At 39.9% G+C, this 15115-nt stretch overlaps 1 protein-coding gene and 1 pseudogene across 1 annotated transcript; one reads left to right on the top strand and one right to left on the bottom strand.

Moving 5' to 3' along the window:
* The first annotated feature begins 3210 nt into the window (after positions 1-3210).
* On the top strand, positions 3211-10734 carry LOC125713342 (uncharacterized). Its single transcript, XM_048984368.1, has 9 exons — positions 3211-3354; positions 4403-4504; positions 6533-8212; positions 8294-8393; positions 8511-8659; positions 8855-8967; positions 9939-10028; positions 10131-10253; positions 10366-10734. Exons 1-9 carry the CDS (start codon positions 3288-3290, stop codon positions 10537-10539), a joined length of 2598 nt encoding a protein of 865 aa, XP_048840325.1. The 5' UTR covers positions 3211-3287; the 3' UTR covers positions 10540-10734.
* Positions 10735-12589: 1855 nt separating this feature from the next.
* On the bottom strand, positions 12590-12763 carry LOC125713554 (U1 spliceosomal RNA; annotated as a pseudogene).
* Between the last annotated feature and the right edge of the window lie 2352 nt (positions 12764-15115).

Below are 15115 nucleotides of genomic sequence, written 5' to 3'. Positions count from 1 at the left end.
TTGGAACTATTCACACTTTTCCCAAAACTCGAAAAACAAAACGAAAGCTTCACACTTCACAAAACCTCTAACTGGTCTGGCAAAATTAATCAATGGACTCAGAACCAGTTATCGTTGCTAAAAACCAAACACTGCTTTCAGACAACACACGAACCCAGACAAAATATAAACAGTACTAAGCATTCATTTGACAGTGCAGCGAAAAACTGAAAAGAGTCAAAACTGTTCCTGGCATGACAAATATGTTTACTGTGGATATACTGAGTTACTGAGCAATATTAGAAATCAACTGTTCTAATGACTCATTGGCTACTACACGTTTAAATACATTGGTGAACAATTTTGAATTGTATTTTTAGCGGCCTGTGCTTTGCATTCTGCATCAGTGCATTATGACAACATGATAAGAAATATGTTCTGTGAATGACGTGTTTAGAGGTCTGCAAAAAGAGCAAATGCGATTGGCAAATTGTGTCTAACTGAGTGAACGTTGTTCATAGCCCAAAAGACTGATTGTTTTAATGACTGACAGCTTTGTTCGGAGAGATAGGTTTGTGTGTTGGCAAATCAGATAAAAACTGTAATATACTGCCATCTGCTGATGAGCTGCCTAACACCAGTTGACACCAGACTTTGTACACAGAAGAGTACTGAATAACAGTTATGCATTATCACGGAATACAAGTTTGAAAATAGGACTAGTGGTTTTAAATCACTGGCACAAATTTAAAGGGGAAAGAATCACCTCAATGCTGAACAGCATGTGAGACAGCAAGGTACTCCACAATATCCGCATTCACATCACAAACAATCAGTTTTAAACCAGACAAGACTACTATTTTTTACAATTAGTTACATTCCACAAAGATTATAAGTTGCCCAGACTAAATCATGGCTGTAGGCTTCCCCATTTTCAGCTAGGAATACTACAGCAGTTAAAATGTATACCTCGTTCTGTTGCTTAATTCTTGCGATTGGTAAATTGTGTCTGATTGCTTGTATTAAATTCCTTCTTGCTGAACAGACAAAACAATAGAATCATTTGTACAATTTCACAGATTTAGTTTTACACTAAAGTAAGCCATCAAATAACGCTAAATAAGAAGCGTAAGTAGAATCAATCACCTCAATTTATGTAAACTAATTCAGCACAAGAAATGGAATTAAGGAAAGTGAGTGTTGTTGCTTTCATTGAATTTGTATTAACAGCAACAATAAAAAATTAGGCTGCATACCTGCCAAAAACTGACAAACTGAAAACCAAATGTCAAATAATAACGCAATTTGGGTTAATGTTACAGTAAAAGTAAGTTTTGAAAGAAAAACCACAAACCCCCATCACTTTGATCCAAAACATACTACGTAACTCTGTTAAACTCTTTATCTTAATTCTAGGCAATGGCATAATATACTAAAGGAAGTTGCAAGATCTCATGGGGATAGTGGGATTGCCAAAATCAGCAGGGCAGGGAGACTGAAACAATACTGCAGAAGGCATTAATTAAACAGGAATGAAGGCTTCTTAAGGGAACATGAAGAGAGAGGAAACTGAATTAGAACTGAATCAAGGATCAAAGAGTAAGAGTAAGGTAGCCCAGCTCTTATGGAAACTCTTTCAGGACTGTTGCAGAAGCATTTCCTGTTGGTTACATCTGTACACTGGGTGTAAAAATACCAAGAGTCTGCAATGCTGTCATTGAAGAGAAAGGGGCAATTTTGAAGAATCTAAAATTTGAAGAAAATTTTGAATTGCTGAAAATTTACAGTGTTCCTGGGAAGTTTGCAATTAGATCCACAGAATACGTTGAGATGACGGATGGCCTTCATTTTTACCCTCTTTTGCTGTCTGTTGTGCAGTTCCAATTTTGGGTTGATTTTGGGTCTATCATGGTCCATATAATGCTTTTATGAAATAGTAATATGATCTACCAAAGGCCAAACACAGTAACAACTACATATAGAATTATTCTGTCCTCAAGGTTAAGCCTCATCAATTAAACCAGGTTTCTGCTGTTACGAAGCAGTGCTGCTTCATCGATTTGTCTCAAAATTTGATCAGATCCAGATATTCACCCATACAACATATTTGCAAAGGTTGAAAAAGATTTGAGTTAGGCCTATTGTGTTAATGGGATCAAAGGCCTGAAACAACCCCTTTTTGCTATCACTATGTAGCATTGCTTCAATTTCTGGGGGTATCTGTCTCAAAATTATATTCGTTTAAGGTTTGTTACCCATATAATGTGTGTAAAAAGTCTGCAAAAAGATCCATAAAAAACATTTTGAGTTATTGTGTCCACAAGACTAATTGCCTTCTACAGCTTCCATGTCCTTCCAATCCACATTTTTTGTGAAGCAGTAATAAGGTCCATCAAATACAGTAGGCTATTTTTTAACTTCTCACATTCACAAGGTCAAAAGTCATCTGCCCTCCCCTTTGCTGCCACTAAGCGGTGTGGCTTCAGTTTTGAGGAGATCTATCTCGGTATTTAATGTTCCAGATTGTCACCCATACTGTACAATGAACATAATCTGATGTTTTACTGAAGAAGCTGTGATGGGAAGATGAGTTGGCATCCAGTGACACTGCAGAAATCCTCTGCAATATTTAGCCAATTATATTTATTCATAGTGATCAATCATTCAGCACCTCCAGCGATAAACATATCTGTAATAAAAAACAAAACTGCAATTTGGTGAAACTGTCCTTTACTTATTCTCAGAGGTTTATCGGAAAACTTTTTACATGAGTTTGGTCTTTTAATGTTCTTGAAGGTTCAATCAAGCGTTTTAGAACGACTTTATGGAGCGGGGGATCGAAATGTTCCTTTTTTCGCATTAGTGAGCCCGTATGAGACCACTTACCAGAAAACGGTGCAGGAAGTGCTTTAGATTGCCGTAACGTATCTCTTGGGTATGTGTTAATTTTCTGGAAAGAATCCAGTAAAATAGAACTGCAAAATATTGTGGGTGCATGCCATAATTTTGTTATAGCGTAAGGCCTAAATATTTACTTGAATACTTGATTAAGTTTTTACTTTAAACTAAAAATACAGATTATTAGACTAAGTTTTTGAGTAACCCATTCGGCACGTAATAATAAAACCGCAGGATGTTTCAGTATGAGGAACTCATGACCTTACCTAACGCTTGCGTGTCTTTATGGGTGGGGGGGGAGGAGGAGGAGGAGGAGGTTTAAGACGGAAAGATGATGTGCGATTCTAGCATCTATCGAGCGAGACGTCGACTTGGCTGTGTTTTAAATCCATGTCTGCGTGCGACCGAAAATGGCAGAACCCCGTGTTCAGATCGAATCTTTACATTTCTCTGTTGGCATTTTAACAATCTCCGGAGGTAAGATTCATCATCTGCTTACCTGCTTGATAATGCGTTTTGATGAATGTATGAAATATGATGCATACAGTAATGTATTACTCCATTCGGATTAGACTGATAAACTCACTTTTTATGGAGGAAATAAAGTATCGTGTTTAATAGTTGTAAGCAAATTAGTATAAATACGTCGAAATGTATTTTTAATCCGGTGGATAAAATGGTTCATATATCTGGTGGGGAAATGATGTTTAGCTAAGTGGAATGTATTCCTTTTAATGCTCGTACCCTGACTATACATAGTTTGGGCTACAGTTAAGTAAATGTAAAGTTAAATAAGGTAATCGCATGCGTGTCATAGAGACTGTGTACCGTTACATTCAGCCCTCTTCCATCAGTTTATCCCAATCAGGTTTCCGGGGAGATAAAGTTACAGAAATGAACCAATTAAGTGATCGATAAATTCTGTTTGGATAAAGCTGTGAATTCCTTTAAATATTATAACTTGTAGTTGTTGTGGTTAGATAGAGCCATACTGCAAAATAATATGGGAGAATGCAAAGTAAACCCTCTGCTTCCATCTGGGTAGGTGTAGTTTCTAAAACGTAGCAATATTCATATTTATATTTGTACAGGTGTAGTTCTAAATTCTTCATCCATCATTCATAACGTACTAAAATTAAACTTTGATACTGTTTAAGCATTTTTTAAAGACAGTTTGAAACAATATGTACGTATATTGAAAATGTCTAGAATCATATTGTTGTTTTGTAAATGGACCGTTGCATGACGGATGTAAATACATTTGCAGTGCGCTATAAAGACAAAAATGATGTTTCATCGTAACTCAAGCAGAATGTAAAAACAATATTTTATAATGATATTCAGTAGCCTTATACTCCGAATAGGACAAATGGGGAAAGAAAATGGATGGATGGGTTGGATAATATATACTAATATTATGCAGGACTCTACCAGTAAAAGTTTAATGAGGTTTATATTTTATCGTTATTATTTAAACATAAAAGGGAAAAAATTGGAGTAGTGAAACTTTTTTTGTACTTTTTAGGCTCATTGCTGCTTATGGTAAACAGCTATGGAAAAGACCTCATTCCTGACGCAGCCCTTGGAGTTCTCCTTCTTATCATCGCTTCCTTATTGGCTTACACAGGTACAACATTTTAACTAATAATTAAGGAACTAGGCGATGCAACATTTCACTGGTTAAGTAACAGCATGTTTAGCAAGTCCGCTAACTGGAGATGGTTGCTTGCGGATTGCACGGAAGCCTCACACTTCCAGGGTTGCAGCTTTTGTTGCTGGCTCTGCGTGCATAAAGTTTGCATTTGCTTCCTTCATCTTTGTGGGTTTTCCTCCAGGTACTCTGGGTTTCTTCTGAATTTCAAAAAGATGTTGTTAGGTGAATTGTTGCCTCTAAATTGTTCTTTGTAAGCAACTGTGAGTTTGTGTCCTACGATGAAATGGTATTCTGTTCAGGGTATTTCCTGCCTTTTGCCTAATTTGCATCTTGGGATAGTGTCCAGACATTCTGTAAGCCTGTACTGGGCAAGTGGCTACAGGACAGGTGGAAGGATATTAACAATTAGATACACTTTGTAAGTCTCACACATCCAGCTTATATCAGACCTCGAATGTATGAATGTATCAGAGGATTGTGTACAAATGTATTAGGAAACTGCAACTTTGTAAGTCTGTAAAATGTATACCAGCTGTATTACGAAACATGCTGTCTGCCTTACATAAGATATAGTGTCAGTCTAAGTTCCTAAAACAATATCCTTTGTTATATACAACTGCCAGTGTTATGTTTAATGTAAAGGTCATGGGAGCCCTTACTATTCATGTTATAAAGAAGAATTCCCTCATGTACTTTATACAGCCTATTCTTTGACTGAGACATCTGAAAACGCTGGTATAAACCACAAGCAGAACTTGTGGTTTAGTTACAGAACTAGGAAATATTGCCTTGCAAATGACAACATGTTCTCGTCTGTGTCTGAAAGTAGCATATTACCATGTAAAGCCAGGCTGAATAATAAAATGAGAAAAATTATACATACAGTTAAGAAATTATTTAAAGACTTTACATGCCAAAAAAATGCAACTTTTCTGTAGTTATTTTATAACGGGAGATCTACCCATAATGGGATTATAAGCAAGGGGGGGGCTCTTAGGTAAAAGAGTGAAGAAGGTAGGGATGTAGCCTGGATGAAATGCCAGTCCATCAGAGAACATGCAGTTTAAAGATGCCGGTTATCCTAACTGCACATCTTCCAGTGATGCGCCAGTGTGAAAGCTGTGAAGTTTGCTTTTTGGGTGAGGGGTTCAAGTGGCAACATTTGTCGGTGCTGATTAGCAGAATTATACCATCTTTATTCTCTGTGGAAAACAAAAGATTGATTGATGAATTTAATAACCTGACCTAGCGGGCTGGTACTTTGAGATTAAGCTTTAAGTAGTGAAGGGGCCGACAAAATGACTCGTCCTACAGAAAATGGGTGATTGTTCAGTGGAATCATTCTATCATTTTAGTATTTTTATCTTTACCTCTGTTGATGGTAACTTTTGATATGGACTAAAGACTAAATGTTGTCCAGCAGTACTGACTAAGATTGACACATCAGACTAATTCTGATATCTTGATTTGTAACGAACATTGGCCAATACCGATGTTAATCGATATATCACATATCTCTGACACCTTTGAGCTGTAGGAGAAAACATATGCAACACAGGAAGTAAATGCAAGCACAGAGTGTGTGAGGGTGGGTGGGGGGTGCAGGAGAGCTGTGAGCCCATTTCACTGGCCTTACCAGGAAATTACCATGATTTTTTTTTAAGGCTGACGCATCGAGGGTAACACTTTACTTGACGGGGCACAAATACTTAGTAGTAATTCAGTTACTAAAGAATCATGAACAAATGTTTCTACTTGAGATAAAAGATGCATCACGATTCATTAATGATAAAAAAAATGAGATCAGTATGAAACTAACACTTAGTTTGTGGTTAATTAATACATACGTAATACCATAATACTATATTATTTCTGCCCCCCTCAAGTAAAGTGTTAACTAACCGTATGATTTTAAATTCCACTCTACAAAAAGGTCTGTCAACTTAACCTGTCTTTTACCAATGAACTAACTCTTCTCCATCTCTGTTCTCTGTTTCTCAGGTGTGCGACGCTGCCTGTCTCATACCCCACTTTCTGCCGCTCTCTGCCTGACTGTTTCGGCACTGTGGTTTGGTTTAGGGTTTGTGCACATTTTGGCTGGAGCAAGAGTGGTGAACGGTGCTCTTGGGTTTAGGACCGCCCTGGTGCCAGGATTGGCAGCCTTTTGTCTAGCATTGTTCATTTTAGGGGTGGTGGGAATCCTACAAAAAGAGGTGGTTCTTTCCATAATTGCTTTCGCTATCAGCCTAGCATCTGCCCACCAAATCGCGTCGTTGTTCAATGCTGACTTTGGCCTGCAGGCCACAGCCGCAAACTTTCTTCTGGTGTGTTGTGTTGGGGCCTTCTTTGGCAGTGGGCGGCTTCTGTCATATATCACCAAGGGCAAGGTACAAGCTCCTGGTACAAAGCTCCAGAAGAAGAGCAAGCTAACGTCGGCCCAGTTTCAGGAGCGGAATGACGCAGTGCTAATTGGACTTGTGATGAATCTGCTTTCGGCCAGTGTGCTGGCCTGCCCACTGTTGGGCGTGGTGCCAGAGCTTTCAAATAGCCTGGTGTCATGGTTATGGACAGCGGGTGTCTTCCAGCTGGGTGTGAGCATCCTCTCCTACCGAGCCATGGACACCTTAGCAGCTACGTTTTATGGTTTCACTGCAATCCTGAAGTTTGCAGAGGGGTACAGTATCCTATTAAACAGCCTTGGTTACCTGCTGTCCTTTCCAGCGCCCCTCCCTATAGTATTCTCACTGTTATTTCTCACCTTAGCCATATTTAGCGTTCAGAAGAGTCTTATGGATGCTATGTACCAGCTCTTTTACATGGCTTACTGTATCTCTATCGCTGCTTTGCCAAGGGGCTTTTTCCAGGGCGGTACGCAAGGTGTGCAGGCAGCCATTTTTATTGCGTCTGCTGTAATGCTCTTGGTAAACCTGCACAATATGGTGTCCCCATGGAGGCTGCCCACAGGCCAGGGCCTGTTGAAAACTCTTTTGAAGGGTAGTAATGTTTTTGTCCTGCGGCCCCAAGACAAGGATCAGCATGCCCCAAATCTGGGTTACTCCAAGTACGCCGATGCAGAAGTCCTGGCCTATGCTTGCAGTGCACTTTCAGCCTTTGCTATAATGGCAACTGTGGGTAAAGAAGGACCACTGCATGTGATGATCCTGCCCTGGGTTGTCATATGTGGTGGTTTTCTGCAGCTTCTTTGTGGCTCGGTGGCGTTTGCTCGGGGGAAGACACTAGAGAGCACAGCTTTCATCCTGTACGGGATCTTGTGGACAGTGTGGGGGATGATACGCTATGCTGGTCTCTACGGCAGAGAACGTGGTTTTAATGTGGCCACTGGCATCATCTGCTTTATGCTATTTAACTGCTTCGTGACACTTGGTACCCTATTCCTCAGCAAAGCCTGGTTTGCTTTCGCTTTCACTTTCCAGCTGATTCTGATCAGCTTCTTGCTAGATGCAGTGAATGCCTTGCCATATGGCTATGACACTGCGGTTGCTCTTATCTTTGGCACTGTCAGCTTTTACTGCTTTTTAGCACACCTGTTCAACAGTAACTTTCAGAGGCCACAGATCCCACTGGGCGGTCCTTTCATCAAGCTAAGTGGTTTTGAAGGTGACAGGGACAGTTGTCCACATGTGCCAGCAAGAAAGGCCACATCTGTGCAGAAGATAGCAGGTAACAAAATAATAATAATAGTAAGATTGTCAATCCATGGAAAAATTCTTTTTGCATAACAATTTGTATTTCTATTTGCAGATATTTTAAAAAATGGTGGCACCTGTGGGATGCCTACGGACACAGTTTATGTGCTTGTGGCAACTTGCAATCGCCCTGATGCAGTGGAGAAGGCTTACAAGTAAATCCTCTTCTCTGGCCGCTAAAGTAAAATGGCTGCAGCTAAGGATTAGCTTTAGCAGATCAGTCTGAGCAGATTTCAGCATGTTTTGGTTCATGGATACACCAATCTTTCTAGGATCAAGGTGCATGCCCAGGATCGTCCAATGTCTCTGTGGATCTCCAGTATAAAGCAGCTTGAGCCAGCAAAACACCTCATCAACCCAGTTCTCTGGGACTTCATGGAGGCTGCCTGGCCTTCCTCCATTAGCATTGTCATCCCTCGAGGTTGGTGAGATTTATATTATTGGGCACAAGTTAAGTAAATGATTTCAAGGTATCACTTTAATGATATTCACTGTACTAGATTCTGCAGAATAAATGCTGAAGGTAGCAACATAAGTAATTATTGCAATAGCATAAAGGCTTTGTGAATGAAATTAAAGAAGATTTCTTGTTACTGTTTGGACTCTGTGTCTTTAGGTCCCTGGATGAATTTCTTAGGCCTGAGAGAGTCTGAAAAGTACATAGGAACTCCACAGAGCATTGCTATCCGAAATCCAGACTGCACTGTTGCCACACATCTCATGGATCTGGTAGGACTGGCCAATGTGTAATGTGCCATGTCAAAGTTTCTGAACTAAAGGCCCAACAGTTACACTTAATAGGCACTTTCCCACCTCATGAACATTTTTCAGGAACCAGGAACTTCAGTCAAGTTCCCTCTGCAGGAAGTTCAATTGTAGTTCCTCAGAGGGAGTTGCTGAACGTTTTAAGTCCCAGCCCTGGAGTATGTACTTTAAGCCTGAACAGGAACTACTGGGAGGGGATTTCAACGATAAACTTTCTAAATTGGTTGCCCACAACCACCGACACCAACTTGGAATTTATGCTGAAGTGCGGGGAAAAGAGATAGAAGTAATGGAGCAAGAATCGAGCAGATGGAATTATTTTGGTATCTCATCTACATTCAGTGCATTAATGAACACCTTTTGTGCTTGCATCTCCATATTTACGCATTGAAATATTTGATCAATAACCAATATACTTGTCTAATATCACCAGTGCCAGTGGTGAAACCTGCCAGCACTTTACACATTTAGTGGGATAACAACATATTTTTTTTTATTCTGTGGAAAACAAAAAATCAATATGCTGGCCAGATTTAATAATCAATTATAAACGTGTTGCAAGCCGTATAAATAAAAGTAGAATACTGTGTCCCATTTTGAATGTGGGGATGGGATTTTTCTTGTATTCTGTACCACGCAGTTGATCCTTCCAATAACTAACAACTAACAAAACAACTTGTTCATCCTCCATTTTGAGGTGTCGGTGTATTTCCTAAGAAATTACATGTGAAGTTTTCATGGTTATTTAGCATAACAGATACAGTTATGGTTGTGCCGTGTGAAAGTGACACACGTAAATGGCCAGGAACTGCAAAAGTTCTCTGCCCAGGAATTCCGGGAACTAGGTTCCTGAACTTTGGTGGAAAAGTGTCCAATCAAGTGCATTTCTTTGGTTTTTCATAACCTTGTCAAAACACTGTGGACTCAATTTCCAGGTGGGGCCGATTGCTACGATGTCTGCAAATCCAACTGGAGAGGCGGATACGACACATCACAATCAGGTTTATGCAAAGTTGGGGAACAAAGTAAGGACACACAGCATGTGACTATAGGCCTTTACACAGTTTGTTTATCTGTGTGCATGTGTGTCCTGCGAAGATTACATTAATTCAGTGTGTTTTCAACAGGTAGATGGAGTACTGTGTGATGGACCTTCTCCGGAGAATATTGCTTCCACAGTGGTAGACTGCACCAAAATTGAAAGCGGGAAAATTGGTTTCTTCAGAGTGGGCGTCATTCCAAAGACACAGGTATTGTTGTTGCTTTGAGTTAAATAACCTCATCACCTCCACTTTATCTTTATAACAAGCGCATAACCCACATGCATGGTGACCAGACCTAATCCTCCTTGGAATCTCAAAGGTGCTGCAGATTTTTGGGGAGGTGCAGAAGAAACATATGGTGGGCCAGGTGAACCCCACCTTTATGCCAGATGTTCCAGAACTCACTGTGGAGATTGAGCCTAAGACTAGTCATCCAACACCGGGCAACATACATACTCTGGGTCAAGTGAAAGAAGAGGATGAGCTAACATAATGCAAACTGTCGACTTACAATACTGCAAATTTCTATTAAACATTTACATAATGTTGTAGCCCCCAAATTTTGTAATCTTACTGATCATAATACTTGTGCTGTATGTTTTCTGCTTGCGTATTTTAAGAACAATCCTGCACTATAATAAGAAAATAACAAAAAGCAATAAATATGAGCTATAATGCTTGATACAATGACTACCTGCATGATTTACCTCTGTGTACTCTAAAATACAAAACAATGTGGCAGTGGTTACAAAAAAAACCATCTCATTGATTATACTAATTAACTCTTTTATTACTAGAGCTGCTTGTAAAAGTGCAAAGCTGCAGCAGTCCCCTGGAGAGACTTACTGCTCGCAGTGAAGCAACAGCCTCCATCTTCAGGATTTGCAATATCTCTCAGAATTACATCAATTTTTAGAAAACCTACGTAATAGTCTACGTAAATATCTGTGCCAGATACGAACTAATAACATAGAATAATAATAACGTACAGAAATACACTATATGGATAATAGTATTGGGAGACTTAGCCATTACAACCACAGGAACTTTCATGACATCCCATTCTAAATCCATAGGCATCAGTGTGGAGTTGGTCCCCTCTTTGTAGCTATTACTGCTGCCACTCTTCTAGAAAGACTTTCCCAAACCATTTCTTATTTTCTCCTAGAATTTTGCTGAAGTTTAAAAAATAAGCTTATAAAACAGAGTAGAATAGATTATACTAGTGTACTGCAATTGTGTGTACTTCCTTAAATTGTCTCACCAGAACAAAGTGAAAGATATTACAAAATACTTGGACCATATCAGCATATCATATCATGCAGCCATTTATTACAATTAAACAGTGAGAAGAGGGTGGTCAGTAATACATCATTTAGCTCCGTGTTCAAACTTATATTCCTAAATGATGAAAGTCCCAGTGCTTTCACACCACTAAAAATCCACTTCAAAGACAATATTCTGCAATACTCACATTTGATAATGAAGTGAACAATCTGAATACAAATGAAAAAGGGAGCAGATGATTCGACATACTGGATATATAATTACTCATTTCTGGAACAATTTCAGCTAATATTATTACTAACTTCAACAAAAAAATTAAGGAGGTAAATAATTCTCTTATGAAGTTTCCTGTTTTTAAATAAAATGTTCACAAAAATAATGAAGAAGGACAACTGTGAAGAAGAAGTATGACATAAAGTTGATCAACAGTGAAGTTTTACACAACATGAGTATTTCACTTCCGCTAGCGGTTTTTGACTTCAGCGTTACTTAAGCTTAGACTAAGACTAAAAAAGTCTGTTTGAAACCTTTACTATAAAAATAAAAGACCTACAAAAGTGAATAAACAGTAACAAATAAATAATAAAAACCGTCTGTATTGTTCATCTCATTATGATTTTTTATAGATGTTTTTCACTTATAGCTCCATAAAGATGCAGCTGTCAGTCAGATGGCTTATCTCAGCCTGCCTTCACACGCATGATGCCGGGTAGCTGGTGCCTCTTTCCTTTTACTGAAGTTGTAGTCAGCTGAAGAATGAAGGTGTCAGGACCTGCGTGTCCAGTCCTCGTGTGTGTGCCACGCCCCCTCATCATCCACCTGTGCTCCCCCGATTGTGTCCAGCTGTTTTCCATCAGTCTGATGTGTTCTGTGTATTTAGTCCGCGTCTGAGTCCGTTTCCCAGAAAAAATAGGACGTCGAGAGATCATCAAAACATTTTCAAAACTTGAGTTCGTGGCTAGAGCTACCAGCTGTTGCATGCTGATGAGAAGAAAAACACATTTACATGCATCCAACATGCTTTGTGTCAGAACTGCAGACTGGTGTTGAAAAGTTGAATGTGATGATAAATTATTATTATTATTCACTGGCACAAGTAGGAGTACAGGCACACTGGAATTACTGTATTCTCTGCTTTCTCCATCGTGCTCGCCATAGCTTGGAGGGGTCACAGTGCAGTGGTGGGGGGGGGGGGGTAAGAGCTTTGTTCAAGGGCAAAGTGATTTAGCCTGCTGAGCCACCAATGGTGCAAAATAAGGGAGAGTGTGAATGCAGTCTCCCACTACCAGACATCATGCAGCTGAGATTCCCACATTTGGGGAATTTGCAGGGGTCAGCACAGCCGCAGTGCAATGGCTGGGCCTCAGCCTGGGTGAACCACCTGCGTGACCATGCCAGGTAAGTATCTATCTCCCCTGTCAGGTAAGTATCCATCTCCAATGCTAGGTAAGGATCTAAAATTACTGTCACCCAAGTGCATATAATCAAGTTAGTATTGTATTCATCTGCAAATTGATCATTGATTGGAAATTAATTTTTTTCATTAGGGCTAGACTGGCTATCAGGCATACCGGACACCCCGTCCCCCGCAAATTTACAAAAGTTATAGAGGAGACGGCCCCAGTCAGAAAAATTCTTTGTGGGGAATCTACTCTAGGTATTTATGTGTGTTGGGCCCATATTGGCAAAAGTCAAGGGCAAATTTTTAATCCAAGTCCAGCCCCGAGTAGAATAATAAAATGTGCCACAAAATAATACAATAAAAACTTGAGTCTGGGTTCGTCGAAGAATGGTTCCATGAACGGGAACGTTTTTCCCCAGCTAACTCAACATTCCCTATGGAATTCTTTCATCACTTTGTTCACTTTGTTGATATAATCATGGAGACTGGGGCCTAGTTGCAAAATGACCCATAGCTATATTAACTAAACCAAAACCACGATCCAAAACTGCAAACCAAACCAGCAGGCAAGAAACACTCCGGTAAACCGTAACCACACAGGTGAATGCTTGGAATAGAGTGACTCACATTAGGTTGCAATAATTGGCCAGGTGACCTCAGTACAAATAGTCGAATTGTATATAACCAAGAGGTGTTAGAACAGCAGTGATAAAGACCAGAGGGTCATAGCTCCGGGCTAGATCCCAGATCTCGATCTAGACTGATTTGGGGGTGTGGCAATTATGTTCCATTCTCTGATGGAATTAGATATTTATGAGGGAAAAGCGATACAATACAATATTTTGAAGATGCCTCTAATGTTTTGCCACAATGGAAACTCTGTAGCCACCATTAGGAACTCGTACGTGGTACCATGCAGGACTGCTTTTGCCTCCAGAACCACTTCAAGGGTTGACGACTTGTGCATATTCATAGACGCACACCATTGTTTTACCGAGCTTTTATTTTCACACTTTTAGCTGTCCTGTTAGCTGTACCAAGTCTACCAAAGCTAAGAACTAGGTGCTTTTGCCTACAAAACTACCCCTACATGGGTATTTTTAAATATCATTTGTTTCGTCTAAGCCATTGCTAAGATGCTGGAGGCATCATGACAGGCACCAACAATCACGCCACATTTAAAACTGCTGACATCATGCATCTTAGCTGTTCTAATGCTTAACTGAACTGTAACTGAACCTTGTCTGCATGCAGTATTCAGTTACAGACACATGATTCACATTTCCTAAGAAGAGGCTCTTAGTGCTAATGGGTCAAGTGATCACTGAGTGAATAATATGCTACATTTAAAGCCACAGCAACTTCAAGTGTAAAATTATTATTTACATACTAACATAAGAAATTAAGCAGCAACTTGTCGTGGAGCACCCTTTCACTGTGTAATTCTGGCACCCCTGCCACAGAGTTAAATCAAACCCACATTTACCTCATTTAAGTAATCTATGTCTGAAATTAGAATACCTCTTTTTATTTGCATTTGCTAAAAAACTGAGTTTTCCAACATCCGGTGCATTGAATAACATCAAATGCATTTGTGCACATATATTTGCTTTACATTCTATTACTATATACAGGAAAAAATTCTCATTGATTACAGTCAGGATTTGTCCCTGTCTTCTATCTGTCAATTCCCTGTTTGGCCAGTTGGTGTCGCTGGCGGCCCCATTCCTAGTGTTTGAATCCTTAGTGTTTAGTGATTATGACCCTCACCTGTGCCTTGTTACTCCTAGTCCCTAGTGTTTGGTTAATCATCTATGGCTCACACCTGCTTCTTGTCTAGTCCTAGTTATCAATATATATATATGTGTCTGCCTTCGCTCTGTTCCTTAGTTGGTCATTGCATGTTACTGGCCAGTGTCACTGTTGTTGTTGTTGTTGTTGTTGTTGTTGTTGTTGTTGTTGTTGTTGCTGCTGCTGCTGCTGCTGCTGCTGCTGCTGCTGCTGTTGTTGTTGCTGTTGCCGCCGCCGCCCCTGTGCTTTTCCTTATGTGTCCTTGTTTCTCTCCTTGGGTAACCAATCTGCCTTTATTTGGACCCTTTGTGGTTCCGTTTTCTGTGTGCTGGAGTTTTTTTTAATGATAAAGTACCCAGTACCATTATAAGCTGCACTGTGGGTCATACCGCACTGTCACACTATTCATCTATGTTGGACCATACTCACCATCTGAACAATGTAGCCCCTGTGAAATGTCCACCAAAGAGATAGAAGTATTTAGGTGGATTGTAGCCCTACTGCAAAAGCTCTGTGAGGACTGTGTTTATGTGCGAGCTTCAAAGTCACCTCAGCAACCATCATGATTACAGTAATAACTTCCTGCTAA

This window comes from Brienomyrus brachyistius, chromosome 18 (assembly GCF_023856365.1).
Source record: "Brienomyrus brachyistius isolate T26 chromosome 18, BBRACH_0.4, whole genome shotgun sequence".
Taxonomy (NCBI): domain Eukaryota; kingdom Metazoa; phylum Chordata; class Actinopteri; order Osteoglossiformes; family Mormyridae; genus Brienomyrus; species Brienomyrus brachyistius.
Note: the sequence above shows the minus strand (reverse complement) of the source record. Positions and strands in the feature narration are given on the sequence as shown.

Coding starts and splice junctions, on each gene's coding strand:
- LOC125713342 (XM_048984368.1), top strand. CDS start 3,288: ATGGCAGAACCCCGTGTTCAGATCGAATCTTTACATTTCTCTGTTGGC. Junction 8,394..8,510: donor GCAGTGGAGAAGGCTTACAA/GTAAATCCTCTT, acceptor CAATCTTTCTAG/GATCAAGGTGCATGCCCAGG. Junction 8,968..9,938: donor CCACACATCTCATGGATCTG/GTAGGACTGGCC, acceptor CTCAATTTCCAG/GTGGGGCCGATTGCTACGAT.